The 15,565-nt window shown below is 52.7% G+C and overlaps 1 protein-coding gene across 7 annotated transcripts in view; it reads right to left on the bottom strand.

Annotated features, from left to right (window-relative positions):
• Positions 1–15,565, bottom strand: part of CTIF (cap binding complex dependent translation initiation factor) — a 237,028-nt gene that overhangs the window by 35,049 nt on the left and 186,414 nt on the right. For all 7 annotated transcript variants that reach the window (XM_079784588.1, XM_079784589.1, XM_079784593.1 and 4 more), the window contains one exon: positions 1,363–1,518. In XM_079784588.1, the coding sequence (XP_079640714.1) occupies positions 1,363–1,518 (156 nt within the window). The remainder of the gene's footprint in view (positions 1–1,362; positions 1,519–15,565) is intronic.

The raw sequence follows: 15,565 nt of genomic DNA, 5'->3' as shown, positions 1-15,565 counted from the left end.
CGGCTTTACTATCCTTCTTTCAAACACACAGACGGTCCCTTGACCCCACACGTCCCCTTTAGCTGACAAGTCCCTTCCACCGAGACACGTCTCCAAAGACTAGTCCACGCTCAGGCCCGACCTCCACAGACTCCTGAGGGCGGCCCCATGGGGCTCCTGTGCTCACCCCACTGGCACCGCGCCCCCCTGACCTCCTTGTTGCTAAACTCAGGCCACTTCTCTGTCCTGGTTCTATCGGTTCCCCAGAGGCCACTCCTCCTTGGGTCCTGGGACCTGCTGCTGGGGTGGGGGGTACGGCACATGTGAGGTAGGCTGCCCCGCTCCCAGGAAGGAGTGCTGTGATGATCCTCACGCTCTCCCGGAATCGTCTCTGCCTCGGGTCACTCTCCCCCCGCCCCCGCCCACCTCCTTGCTGGCTCCCGTCCTCCCCTCCACCTGCACCCTCTCCCTGGGTGACCCCATCGAGTCTCCAGCCCTGAGCACCAGGTACACATCAACATGACGCTCAGTCTGTGTCCCCAGGATGACCTTTTCCTTATCTTCAGACACTTCCACCTGAGCAACCACATGACGCTGCCCTGGGGACGACCAACAGGTCACCCAAACAGAAAAACCGGCTCCTGGTGTTCACCCCTCCTCCCCCCACTTCTCTTCCAGACTCCCCATCCCTGACCAGGGTGCTTCCAGGCCGGCAGCCAGGAGCCCACAGCACTTTCTCCCTTCTCTGCAGCTCGTGTCCGCAGGTTCTGTGGGTACTAACTCAGAAATACAACGGGGCTGCAAACCGTCATTCCCTCCTCACTTTCTCAGCAGTGCTCCCAGCCCCCAACCTCCCCCTGGAGGATCCAGCGGCCCCCCTCAGCCCCCAGCGGCCCCCCTCAGCCCCCTCAGCCCCCAGCCCACGTGGGCCACTGCCGGTTCTGTGCAGACAGCAGCTAGGGCGACCTTCTAAAGGGGCAATGGTGCCCGGTCCAGAAAGCACCCCACTGACCTCTTGCTTCTCAAAAGTTCTGGCTGGTTCTTATTTATTTCTTTTTCAAAAGCAAATCTTTAAAAAAAAAAATATAAGGAATTCAATGGGAACCGACCCAGGCCCAAGAGCCATTCAGTCAAGTGAGCCTCACTCACTGCAGGCAGCGTCCTCCGTGAGGAGTCCTGCAGCCTGAGTCAGCAGTGCTTTCTTGGGGGCCGTAGACCTTTATGGAAACGCAATCAATAAAGACCTGGCTTCAGCCCACAGCAGGGGGAGGGACGGGTCTCTTTCCCAAGGATCGTGGCTTCATAACTGGTCCCCGCCACGGCCCTCCTGGTGCCCCCGGAGGCGGCTCCATCCCAGACATCGCGCTCAGGCGCGGGCCTTACCTCGCGGAGGCAGGTGTAGATGGGGCAGACGAGCACGCGGAAGGGCTCGCCCGTGCTGCTGCGCATGGTGCCGAACACCTCGCACAGGAAGGTGATGAAGCCCAGCCAGCGCTCCACGTCCTGCTGCTGCAGCGCCTCCCGCACCGTGAAGTCCTTCTGCGGAGGAACAGAGACCGCGTCAGCCTGGCGGGCCGGGCACCCCCCCTCTGCTGCGGGGCCTGCCGTCGGAGGGCCGGGCCTCGCGATTTCAAAGCCGGGAATGGGTGACCAGGCCCACAGCACCTGTTCTCCGGGGTCTCCAGACTGGGGGCCCCTCAGCCTTGCTCCCCTGACCCCAAGACAGAGGTGGGGGAGTGAGATGAAGGGGAGATGGCACCTGTCCCGGAGTCATCACGTCCTCCATTCAACTCCCTGTGCCTAACCGCTCTCCCTTTGCTAACCCCCAAATCATGCCCTCCCCCCTCTGCCTGCAAGGGGCCTAGAGGATCATGAAAAAATTAGTCATTCATTCATTCTTTTCCTTTTTTTAAGATACATTTTTATTGATTGCAGAGAGGAAGGGAGAGAGAGATAGAAATATCAATGGGGAGAGAGAATCATTGATCGGCTGCCTCCTGTATGCCCCGCACTGGGGATCGAGCCCACAACCTGGGCATGTGCCTTTGACCAGAATCGAACCTGGGACCCTTCAGTCCACAGGCCGATGCTCTATCCACTGAGCCAAACCGCTGGGGCCATTCATTCATTCTTAAAAGTATTATTGCCCTATCGAGTGCCAGCCATTGCATTAAGGCTAAAACAAGACATGTTAACTCGTAGCTATGATACAAGAAAAGGTCTTAAAAGCCACCGGGGATTGGCGCTCACATTTACTGAGCAAGAGAATTTTCATTTTAATTTCAAAGAGAAGAAAAAAATTCTACAAATAGCTGTGAGGGGAAAAAAAAATAACCCCTAGATTTCTCGCAAAGGAACAACAACATTGTTGACCTTTTACTTGTACATTTAATGTTAAAATTCAGAGACATTGAGGCAACATCTTCGTATGCTTGAGGATAAAAGAGCACACCCAGCTATGAGTGAAAGCAAGAGGAAGAATCTTACATAAGCAGATGTTTGGAAAAAAAATCCTACCCACGTGCTTGTCTTAAACCCCCCTTCCCCCAAATCTAAATGATACAGTTGCCATGGAAAACAGTATGGCAATCCTCAAAAATTAAAAATATAATCACAATACGATCCCACAATTCCACTTCTGGAGATATATCCAAACCAACGGAAAGCAGGGTATCTGCACACCCGTGTTCATAGCAGCACTTTCGACACGAGCCAAGAGGTGGAAGCAACCCAGGTGTTTATCACCGGACGAGTGATACAGAGTGGTCTAGGAGACCATGGGATATCACTCAGCCCTAAGAAGGAAGGAGGCTGACACAGGCTACAACACGGGTGAACGCAGTGAATAAGCCAGTCACAGAAGGACAAACGTTGTGTATTCCAGTAGGTACCCAGAGTAGAAACAGAAAGAATGGTGGTTGCCAGGGCTGGGGACGGGGGGCTACAGGGAGTTGTTTAATGGGTTCAAGTTTGTGTTTTTGTCAAATTGAAGAAGTTTTGCAGATGAGTTGCATAACAATGTGACTTATACTTAACATGAATGAACTGTACACTTACCAATGGTTGAGAGATGGTATATTTTATGTTATGTGTTCTTTCTTTTTACCACAATGAAAAATAAATACACCAACTGAGATGTGCTGTAAGGTGTTAAATAGACACTAGTTTTTGAAGACTTAGTATTAAAAAAAGAAGGTAAAATGCCTCACATTTTAAAATATTTATTACATGCTAAAAATTTGGATATATGGGGTAAAGTAAAATATACTATTGGATTTAGCACATACTACTGATAAAGCCAGAGATTAGTTAGAAAATAGAGAAAAATTATATATAAAATCAAGAAATAGAAAATTAGAAATACTAACAAAATATGAAAATAGATATGGAGTAGATAAAAAGAGAAAAACTATTTATAACTCTATGCTGATGATTTGGGAAAATGATGAAATAGGTGATTTAAAAAAATAAATATACCAAACTGTACTAAAAAGAAGAAATAAAAAGTTGGAAAAGACTAAAGGTCATAAAACAAAATGAAAAGTTCTGAAAGAATTAAGAGGTGTCTACATTTATGATTTTTTTTAGGTAAGTTATTCAAACTTTAAAACAATCAGATAACTGCTCTGCTATGCAAATTGACCCAGAACATAGAAAAAGATAAACTTTTCCAGTTCCCTATTACCCAAACCTCATAATGATAGTACATTTCAAACAAGGAAGTCTGTGGCTGATTTCTCTAATGTGAACAGATGTGAAAGTTCCAAATGAAATACCGATAACCAAGTAGATTTTATCCCAGAAAGGCAAAGATGAGTTAGTATCAGGAAACCTGCAAACATAATATCAATGGGCCTGGTTAAAAAACAGCAGAAACATCCATGACCCTTGGAAGGAAGGAGATAAAGTGATTTAACATGATTACATGTATGCAAAACCCAAGAGAATCCTCTAATAAAGATTAGAATTAATAAGAGAGTTTAGGAACTAACTAATGAACTAGTGCTGTATTTAAATGCAAAATTAATACACAGAAGTCTACAGTTTTTCTATGATAGGTTTAATCAGTGAGATATTTTAATGCACAAAAGCTCAGTAAGTAAAACAATGTAAAATCTTAAGTGACATCAAGAAATGTACAAGATTTCCATGAAGAAAACTGCCAATTGAACTGAGGTTTAAGAGAAAGTCTGAAACAAGGGAAGAAACACATGGTGTTCCGTAGTGGGTAGACAGCATTGTAAAGACGGTTCAACGCCAATTTGTACTCTGTATTCCAAAGGGAACTTTGGAGGGTGAGGAGGAATGGAGACTTGAAAAAAATTATCCTAAAAGTACTTGGAGAGTAACAGGGGAGATAGCTAAAAACAAAACAAAACAAAACAAAGTTGTAAGGAGTTGTATTTCTTTTCACCTATCTGAACCTTTAACAATTAAGAGGGTGTGGAACTGACATAAGAATGGACAGCTAGATCGGACAGCCTAGAAACCAATTCGGCACCCCTCGGGTTCATCACATGGTCCCCGAAGGACCACTAATCAGTGGCAAAGGAAACATTATTCACTGGAGCCACGGTGCAGAGACAGCTGTCTGAGTGTGCGAGGGTGGGGGGAGAGGATAATTTAGAGTCCCCCTTCACACTGGGCCCTAAGACGGATTCCAGATGGAATAAAGAGGTAAATGTGTTTGTTTGTTTTTAAAGGACAAATCATAAGAACTTGAGATTGAGTATTTATCAAATTTCTGGATAAAGAAGGGATTTTTATATTAACACAACAGAGGAATGCATCAAAATAGTATAAACACTCTTAGAAGGCAATAATATTCTGGGAAAAATATCTGCAATAATGTGACAAAGGGTAAGGGTAAAGGGCATTCAAAGATAATTCATATGTCAAAAAATTAATTAAATCTCTGTAGTGATTGAATGAAAGTTGCCCCCCCCGCCACCTCCCCCCCACCACTGTATTAGCAAAGCTGAAAACTGACCACTGCCAATGCTGGTAAGGATGCAATGAGACAGGAACTCTTGTGGATGGGGAGTGTAAATCGGTAGCACTTTCCCAAAAAATGTTAAAGTAAGCTTTAAAGGTGTTCTTATTGTTTGACCCAGTAATTGCACTTCTGGGTAATTAGCACAAGGAAATAATTAAACATAACAGGAAAAATAAGCTTAATGCACACAATAATTCAACAACGTAAGTATCCAACAATAGGGGAGTGATAAAGTAAATGGTGATTCATGCACCCATTAAAAATTATGTTTGTGGCCCTGGCTAGTGTGGCTCAGTTGACTGGAGCATCATCCTGTACAACAAAAGGTAGGGTTCGGTTCCTGGTCAGGGCACATATCCAGGTTACAGGTTTGATCCCCAGTTGGGGGGGCGCATGCGGGGGGTGGGGCAACTGATTGATGTTTCTCTCTCACATCAATGTCTCTCTCTCTCCCCCTTCCTCTTTAAAAATCAATAAAAAATATTAAAAATTATGTTTATGAAAAGTTTATAACTGTATGGGAAATGGCTATCGAATGAATGATAAGTTAAAAAAAAATAAGCAAAAGCAAAATTGTATGTACTACATAATCTTATCCATGAATACATTTTTGCAAAAAGATGAGGAATAGCAAGTGTTCACAGTAGTGGTTTCTCAATAGTGGAATTGTGGATGATCTTTAATTTTTAGCTTTTTATTATTTTCTGCATTTCTTTGCTCTTCTGTGAACATATCTTTTTATAGTCAGAAACACAGGCTAGTGAAAAAGAAATTGGCAGGTTGTGACCCTCATCCTCAGCTTTTTAAACGAGGGCAGCGGAATTAGAGTGTGATCTGCCAACTGGTGGCGATTCTCACTGAAGGGGTGGCGAAATGGGCTGCGAACATGCCAGCCAAGAGGCCACCGAAACCAGCCTATGTGTCTCCTCTGGGCACATAGAGCGCAGGCTGCCAGCTTTTCCTCTGGAGCAGGGAGCTCTTTCCTGCCAACCCAAACCGGCCGTCCCCTGGGTCCCAGCTCCGCTTCAAACTCAGCCTCTTGCCTCCAGAACCAGCAAGGGGCCTCAGACTGGTGGCAGCCATTTCAAAGTCTGGTTCTTGGCTCCAGCTTCTCATCAGACTGGCAGGCTCCCTCCCAGCAACCCCTAGTGCCGTTCCCCAAACTTTAAGGCTACCATTTAAGCCCCGTTTCCTGCCTAAAACTATTTATTGACGTATTGCTATTTCCTGCACTGGCCACATCAATAAGCCCTGAAAGCCATTCAGTGTCTCAGGTTTCTCAAGGCATTCTGGGAAATTCTTCCTGCTCTGGATAACCACATGAACTCTGGCATGATAGAGTCCTGTGGTCAAGCCAAAAACAGCTGCAACCCAGGCAGAGGGGAAAACACCCCCCGCCCGGCGGGGGCCAGAAGCCACGCGGGAGACGCTGCCCGAGAGAAGGGAGGGTGAAGGCACAAGGACCAGCTTCTGAAACCTCCTGAAGCGGATGCACAGTGCAGCCAATCCCTGCAAACTCACCACCATCCCCTTCTCCTCCCTTTAAGACAAATGACCAGGGAACTCTGCCCAGCCACACCCCACATCCCTGGTGACTCCGGTCGGTTTCTGTGCAGAGAGGTGGCCGCTGCCATGGCCCCGGTGGGAGGAGAAAGTGCACTTTATTTACTGCCGGCAGGACGTTCCTTTTCCCCTGAGAAGTAGGGGTGGGGTGGTAGAGGGGTGGGTCCTGGGGAGCTGGTCATGGCCCAGCTGCAATGAGTGGGTGCCAATCTTTCTTCTCCCAGATCACTGGCAGGAAGGCTTAGAAAGCATGTTTGACAGAATTTTTTATAACTTTCAAATAGAAGGTGCTCTACTTATTTGGCTCAAATGCTCCCTTCCTGTGGGTTTCCGCTCCAACACCAGCTCCTCGGGGAGGCCGCGCCTCACCGCCCCTCTGGAAGAGCGCCCCACCTCACGACCCAGACCCTCTGCCTGTTCCTCCCGGCCCTCATCCGCTGCATCAGGTGCCGCATTTGTTGCTGCTCTGACTCTTCCCTAGAAAGGAAGTTCCCCCGGGTCAGGGATGGTGCGTGTCTTGTCATCACCACGCCCCCTAGAGTGGAACCTGGTTCCCACTAGGTGACCAGTAACATGCAGGACTGGGTGGGTGAACAGTCCATCATAAGCAGCCAGACATCTGTGCTCAAGAGGCCGCCCTGTTCAAAGGAAACAGGCTGCGGACACGCTTTGAGAGCAGAGGGTCCGTAGGCTTGTCGGCTTCACCTTTTCTTTCGTTTGTGGCTCTCGTTTCACTCCCCACGTATTCTTCCCACCTACTCTGTGCCATCCTTGTACGTCTGTTTCATTTTGGTGGGTGACATTTTTGTCAGAGAGTGAGCTTCCTTTGCTTACTTGGGACTAGTTTTCCCTTTCAAGGCTGAGTCAAGGAAGGCCTGGAGACCCTCGAGCCGACGAATCTCCCCTGGCCCAAGAGAGGACCCGAGTGTGCCGGTTCCTGTCCCTGCCTGGGGCCTCTGGGCTCCAGGGGATGCCTGCAAATCCTTATGAAGAAGGATCAGTGCCGAAACCGGTTTGGCTCAATGGATAGAGCATTGGTCTGCGGACTGAAAGGTCCCAGGTTCGATTCCGGTCAAGGGCATGTACATTGGCTGCGGGCACATCCCTGGTAGGGGGTGTGCAGGAGGCAGCTGGTCGATGATTCCCTCTCATCGATGTTTCTAGCTCTCTATCCCTCTCCCTTCCTCTCTGTAAAAAAAACAATAAAATATATTTTTTTTAAAAAAAGAAGGATCAGTGATGCTAAGACACCTCAAGTTGGGTTCTGTGACTTGGGACCAAAGAGAACTGACCAGTGCGGCAGCAGGCCTCTCTTCGGATGACCTTGGATCCCTGGGCCCCACGGGAGGATGGAAGGGGCTGAGAGACTTCTAGCTGAGCAGAGCCGGAGGCGGGAGAGGAAAGAAGGGTGCAAGGGCTCAGCATCTGCGTCCTGGGCAGTGCTCCTTGGGCAGCAGCCCCCGGGCCCTGCCTCTCACACACCCACTCAGGCCGCATCATGGAAGGATGACCCAGGGAGTGGGGAGGGCTGATGACCCAGGTCTTGGCATCCCTCTGACCAGGTCAGACAGACGTCCTTGGCTTTAAGGAGTGACAGGTGTGGTGTACCTGGCGCACAGTAGGTGTTTAGCAAGTGACAGAAAGACCTCCTGGTCATTGTATCCTTGGGTGTCAATCTGGCCACCCAAGCCAGCCTCAGACCTGGCCACCCCCTCCTCCTGGCAGGCCGTGTGTGTGCAGCCCCAGCCAAGGGGCACGCCCGCCAGGCTGGACTCACAGCTGGCCATCATGCCACATTGTGGCCACAGCTGCCAGGCTTGGCTCAGTCCAGCTGGGCCCTGAGGCCTGGCCCTGGGGTTCAGCCACACCTTGGTTCTGGAATAGCGGGAGTCTGACCTAGAGGCCACTCCGGCCCTGGCAATCATTTGCTGTGGCTCCCTGTCGTGTCTGGAGGGAGAAGGCACCTCAGAGGCTGGTGTGAGCATGAGACTGGCTGCTTGCCTTGAGTTCTGATGTCCCCTGGGTCCTGCACTGCTCCTTGCCTTTGGGCATGTCCTTTTCCATGTCAGTGTCCCTGACCTGCCCCCCATGGCCCACACACCTGCCCACATAATGCCAAAGCCCTCCCCACTCGACCGCTTCACTCCGCTCTGCCCCCGCCCCCAACACAGTTTGCATTCTCGGCTGTGAGAGAATCCCTCTGGAGATGGGCTTCCCAGATGATTTACCAGGCCCAAGTGGGCCCTCTGACAGATCCCCAGACCACAGACAGAGACAAGAGCCGCCCACTGCAAACACAGGCCCTCCAGTGTGGCTTTCACACCTGCCTGATACTCTCCTGAGCTGCATGTCTAATTCCCTACGTGCCGGGGGTGACTCCTGCTCTTCGAGTCCCACCAAAAAGAATAAGGAGAGAGTGACATTCTGATGATGATCTTGAATCTGCTGGAACCAATAGCCATGAAAATCATGCCCCCAAATGCCAACGCTTTAATTATTATTAATAAAAAAAAATCACCGGGGATGTTCTCGGCGACTAATGGTTCATGCATGGCCCTGTGGCTGAGAACGCCTTCTCCCTGGCTCCAGGTCAAGGGGGCACACCATGGCTGAAAACCCCCATCAGCCACTTCCAGTTGAATCTAGAGTATTTTGGAGACATTTTCCAAGCTTCCCAGGATGTGAGCACTCAGAACATTTCTGAGATGGCAAATTCAGGTCAGGTAAGCTCAGCTCTGCTGATCTGTGTGTGGGAGGGCGGGGCGGGGGGGGGGGGGCACTGGGATGCAGTGGGGCGAAGCTGCAAAGTCAGTGGGAATTCTGTCTCACACTTACGCAGGCGTGAAGCCTCCTCCTCAGCACGGGCAGCTGGGCAGCTGGCACCTGCTGTGGCTGTGGCCTTGAAAAGCCCTCGGAAGAGGCTGACGCTTACCTTTTAGCCTGAGCAGGAAGGAAGGACTGGGCTGCCCGATCCATTTCGCCCCAGGAAGACCCTGCAGGGACCACTTGCCAGGGACAGGCGAGTGGGGAGCACTGAAGCCCACAGACCGGGGGCAGCTCTCAGTAACCGGACAGTAGACTGGGCGGGTGTGGCGCCGTGGCCTCACCTGCTGCTTGCCTGCTTTGGGCGATACAATGCCACCGACATTTACACAGCACCTTCTCCCGCCGCCCCCGCCCCCGGCATGGCCCCCAGCAGTACTGACCTATCCCACAGGGCAGCTCACACTGCAGGACAAGGTCTCAGGATCTGACCAGCCTTCCGAAGCGGTCAGAGCTCAAACCCAGGTCTCTGATTCTGCTTCTGATGCCCTTTCTCCAGCAAAATGTCTGTTACCCGGGCGTCCTGTTTGAAAGGCCCACCTGGAGACAGGATAGCTGCCGGCCTGCTCCCTGCAGGCCCCCCAGGCCAGTGAGCCCAGCTGTCAGCTCTGCACAACCGGAACTCCTCCCTGCCTGGTGGCCATCCGCCCAGAGTGGCTGTGGGCTCGGAGGCAGGTATTCACCAGGGTCTGGCCCCACACAGGTAGGTGTAATCCATTCTACAGAGCTCTCTGTGGGGAGGGGGAGTGTGGTCACTATGGCCTCAGCTCAAGGAGCAAGAAGAAAGGGCCCGGGGCTGCCTGTGACTCTGTGTCCTCCTCTGTAAAATGGGAAGAGACTATTTGACCTGCACAGGGTCAACGGGGCGATGGGGTGATGAAACAGAGGCGAGCACCCTCCCAAAGAGAAAAGGGTTCCTGTGGCCCCGTCCTGCAATTTGACAAACGAGGTATACAGTGGACAAGGGTCCTGCCCCGGCTTTTCCATGTGAGTAAGTGGGAGCTGAGGCCGGAATCCAGCTTGTCCAGCTTCCCGGAGATGCCTGGAGTCTGCTCCCAGAGTTACTGCCTGGTCAGGTTCTACCGAGAGGGTCAGGGCACCTCCTCCAGGCAGCAAGACTGTCTGGGATCCCACCGCTCGGGGCCAGGCCCGCAGGCCGTGCTCTGGAAGCAATCGGAAACTGAAGGCTTATGAAATCCCGCTCTCAATGAGGAGCCCCATTACTTCTGAGACCGTCTGGAAAGCTGGTGGTAAAAATAGATGATTACACAGGCGTTATTAAACTATTTATAGAATTTGAGAAAACCCCTTGAAATGCTCACGAAAAGATTTGGCCTATAATGGGGATTCCAGAATGACTCAGCCTGAAGCCCCAAATCTACCCCTGACTTTGAACCTTGCTATAGATGAAGTCTTCAAAAGTCACATTAGCATTTATAGGTCATTATTCCTCAGGGAAGCTGTAACGTGGGAGCTCACATCTTTTATCAAGCTGTATCCCAGAACGTGATAGTTAAGAAACAGCCCTGGGTGGTGCACGTGGTCGGGGGCTGGGAGAGAGGAGGACGTAAGGCCCCGTGGGCTCGGGGAAGGCCATAATGCGCATCTGTGAAATGGGGATCCTGCCTGCTGCCCTGCCTCTGGGGAACATATGTGGATATATACGTAAAAGCGAAGGTCATGCCTGTTCTTTTCTCCAAAGACATGCATGGAAGCTGTTTGCATGTCTCCGTCTGAATGGGCCCGCTATTACAACATGCCATTCCATTTGGTCCTCCCCATCTGGACTTGACATCGGCGCTGTGCCCAGTGCCTCAGGGGAGGGGTTGGCTCTGAAGGAAGTACTCAGGCCCTCTCGGTGAGCGGGGAGCTCCAGGCTGCAGACCAGATGGCCCTCATGTTGCTCTCAGGAGCCTCGGGTCACCTGTGGGGGTGGCGGGCGGGCAGTGGGTGGGCAGAGGCTTAGCGGGCCTTGATTCCGGGCAGAGCCCCGCTGCTGGGTCAGTTTCACGTGGCTGAGGACATGCCCGAAATCGAGTTTAGAAAAAATAGCGCTGCTGCTAAAATCGATGTTTGGAAGCCACTGGTGTGTCGTGAGCACGCACCGTGGACTCAGAAGCCAGACAGGGCTGCGTGATCTGACTCCCACCCAGCCTCGGAACCGGGCAACCCCCAAGCTCTCCCACAGTCTTCCATTCTCCATGTAGGAAAGGGTGACAGGGCTGTTCACCGTGAGAATGACAGTCGCCAGGCCAGAGGAGACACTCCTGCCTCCCTGGCCGACCCAAGTCGGGGACCAAGGACATCCATGCCAGGTGTGCTGGGGAGTCTGTCTGACCTCCCCCACTGGGCCAGTGCGTGGCAGGAATCAGAGCCAGGCAAGGGTGATGGTACCCCTGAAGAGAGAAGGGAGAAACGTGGGTGGTACTGATGACAGGTGACTCAACCGGAGCTGGCAACAAGGGTGGGGGGGCCCTCTACCAGGAGCTGATGTGCTGCCTAGCAAGAATCTCACAAGGTATTTCATTTCCCGGCTAGACTGGAAGCCTGTTGACGTCTTTCTCTGTTCTTTGCCTCCCTCATGTATCTGGCAGAAAGTAGAGCTGGGTATAAAACAGCAGTGTGGGGACTCTTGTTGACTTGATTTGAGAGGAAGCCTTCAAGATATTTCTGATGCGGGGCGTGCTCACTGAACTACTGGAAGAATTGGGGAAGAAAAGTCCATCTTGTTTCCAGGCATACCCAGGCGCCCCCCCCCCCCCCCCCCCCCCCCCGCCACCGCACTGAGCTTCGCTCACCCGGGCCTGGGGACACCCTTCCTCTGGCCCTTGAGAAGCCGGCCCACATGCTCATCCTTCAAGCTCCCGGACTTGTCTTCCCTCCCAGAGGCCTCCACTCTGGCTCCTGTCCACCACGGTATCTCATTCACTCTTCGTCATAGCACGCACCGAATTTGGAAGGACACATGTGATGGTGTGTGTGCTCAGTGATGGCCTCTCCCACTTGGGCCTCAAGTGCCGTGAGGGCAGGGGAAGTGTGTCTGTTTATTCACCAGCACGCACCCAGCGACTAGGACACAGTGAGTTCTCAGCGAGTATTTGCTGGGTTAGCCGAATAAATAAAGGGGGGACTCTGAGGTGAGGGCAGTCCTAGGGAGGAAATACCGTGAAGTCTCGGGGTCAGGCGTCTTCTGGTCCCTCTCCTCACAGGTGACCTCCCTGCTAGACCTGAGCTTGGCCTCGGAATAAGGTCAGAGAGGGCACGAGCAGAGATGATTCTGGACTGGGCTGTAAAGGCAGTTTTGTGTGTGTGTGTTTCTTTTTTTAAGGAAAAAGGGTGGATGCTAGGATGGGAATGGTTCCTCATCCATATGGAATCCAACACAACTCAAGAGAGAAGAGGGAGCTCTGAGATTGGAAAGGGGTGTGTTGTCCTTAGTAAGATGGTCCATCCCGGCCATGTGGGGTATGTGGCCTCGGGCACACTGTTCACCTCACTGGGCCTCAGTTTGGTCATCCACAAAATGGGCTGATGACACGTGTCCCATCAGGCCCAGGACTGGTGGTGAAGACGGAACGAGGCGATGGATATGAAAATCATCTGCTCTCCAAGACCGGGTGCCTGGTCTTGATGGATGGATACCATCCCTCGTTCATCAGCCCCGTAAAACCCAGCTCCATCCTGACCTTGCACAAGACAGACGATCCAACAGACACTTCCTAGCCTGATCCCTGTGACTCAGAGCTGCCAGCCAGCACGGTCACTTCCCCTCCATTGACCAGCGTCTCCAGTGAAGCCACAGGCTGGGTGGTGGGAGAAGGAGCCAGCAGCTAGAGCAGGTTTGTCTAGTCTCAGCATTATGGCCATTTTGGGCTGGATTATTCTTTCTTGTGGGGGCGCTGCTTGGTGCACTAAAGGTCTCAACCCTCTCGATGCCAGTTGCAGCCCCCGACTCTCACCTCCCGTGGTGGAAACCAAAAGTATCTCCTGACCTTTCCAAATATCTGCGGGGGGCACGGTCACTGCTAGGGGAGAGCCACTGCCTAGGGCGACCAGCTCCCGCGCCTGTCCCCAGGGGAGCACTTCTTAGAACACAGCGAGACGCGGGCACTCGAATAACACCGGGACCAGTGCAGAGAGGGGCTCTCCTGTAGGCCTATGAGGGGCGCCCCGGAACTGTCGTTAGGAACCCGAGGGCCTCGTCGGCCACACACCTGCACACCAAGCAGCTGCCTTCCCGGGCCCGGCACGGAGCTGGTGCTCACCCAGCACACAGCTGGTCAGTGTCCACCACCTGTGCCTCCGTCCGACCCGGACTGTGGCCCTTTTCCCTCTGGTGGATTTCAGACGCAGAACGACGGCTTTTAAAAACAGCATGAGCCCTTCTGTCTGACGGTCCCCAAATCCACAGGGTAACAATAAAGCGTGGGCTCTGGGGCGGGCAGCTCTGTGCCTAAGCTGTGATGTCAGCACCATGAGCAAATACTCTTCCATCGGCCTGGCTGTATTTTTAAATGCGAACAGCTTAGCACACTTAACACTACTTATTTGGGGGTGCCTTGGACAACAGCTAATTCAGCTGCATTTACCAGATGACACTGACACATGCCTCCCACTCAGTGTCCCCAGATAAAAATAACGGCCAGCTTGCTCACAGCTCTGCAGAGAGGAAGGGCAGGAAAGCGGAGGGACCCACGGTGTCTGGCACCTTCTCACCCCCCCCCCTCCCCGCTGGCCCCTGGGGCGCTGGCTCTGCCGCGGGCAGAGGAAGTGTTACCGCGATGTTCTCACTGTGAGAGGAACGGAGAGGCCCGAGTGGTCTCCCTTGGCGTGCCACGGGCTCTGCTGCCTCGGAAAGCACCCGAAGGGGGTACAGAGAGCACCACGCGGGCGTGGGCGACCATCTGGCCTGCTGACCCCCATCCAGAGAAGGGTCATACGACGTACCTTACAGCCTCTCACGGAGACTGAGATCCAAAGGCCTGATTCCCATCCCGTAGCGGGGAGGCCTGGAAGCTTCCGCAGGCCTGGAAGCCAGAGCCTCAGGGGAGTGACCCCAAAAGCCCCCCCTGCCTCTGAGCACCTCTCCCAGCATGCCCCGGTGTCGGGCTGGCCTCATCGGCATCACACCTTCCATAAGGCTCTGTCTGTCCAGCACCTCCCCAGATAACCACAGGGTGAAACATCAACTACAAATCAACCACCGCCGTTCAAGTGACTGGAAACTTCCCGTCTGTGAGAAAGACAGGCCTGACCCTCCCTCCCTCCCTGCCTGCCTGCCTCCCTCCTTCGCTCCCTCCCTCCAGCATCCCTCCCTCCATGCACAGATGTTTGTGGGGGCACTTCTCTGCCAGGTGCTGGTTCTAATGCAACATATACAGAATCCGTGCCTCTCCCCCTCTATCGCCCCCCTCAATCCCTGCACCCACAGGTGTTTGTGGGTCCACTCTCCGTCAGACACTGACTCTAATGCGGCCTCCAGGGGCCTGGGGGAAGGAACATCGAGCCTGCGTCCGGAGCTCTGCTGAACAGTCAGGGAGACCTACCGGGTCCGACCGACTCCGGGTCTGACAGGCACCCCCAGAGGGCATCGGCTTCAATTCCGCCTGCTTTCAATCAGCCTAGCTGGATGGTGAGGCTGTCCTACTTTTACAGCTATTCTAGGAAGAATGCCCCAAACTTCTCTCCCTCTGCTCCCAAGTGTTCTCTCTACCCACCACCCTTAGCAGTTGGCTACTGAACGGTCACCCCTGGTTCAGCGAGAGCCCCTTCTCAGGGACCACCGGCCAATGCCCACCTCCTCCTGGCCTGAGACCCTCCCCACCTTGGGGGGGGGGCCTCCTGGGGTCAGGGGTTGCATGCCCCAGTGTCGGGCTTGCCTCATTGGCATCACACCTCATTGGCATGACCACAGGGTGAAACATCAACTACAAATCAACCACCGCCGTTCAAGTGACCAGAAACTTCCCGTCTGTGAGAAAGACAGGCCTGACCCCCTGGAGTGGAGCCAGGGACTTCAGCTCTGGAGTCTAGCTGTCCTTCCCTTCACCCTGTCTTCCCATCACGGCTGTGCTAGGATGCCGGCTGACTCCTTGCCCAACATGACTTAAGACGGACCGTCTGAAAGCTCACCCCAGCCTTCAGCTTTCTGCCTGCCTGGGAGGGATACATCTGTTGAAGGGACAGCAACAGTTGTGAGAGGTG

Source organism: Cnephaeus nilssonii (genome assembly GCF_951640355.1).
Source record: "Cnephaeus nilssonii genome assembly, chromosome: 11".
Taxonomy (NCBI): Eukaryota; Metazoa; Chordata; class Mammalia; order Chiroptera; family Vespertilionidae; genus Cnephaeus; species Cnephaeus nilssonii.
This window is presented reverse-complemented; position numbering and strand designations above follow the sequence as displayed.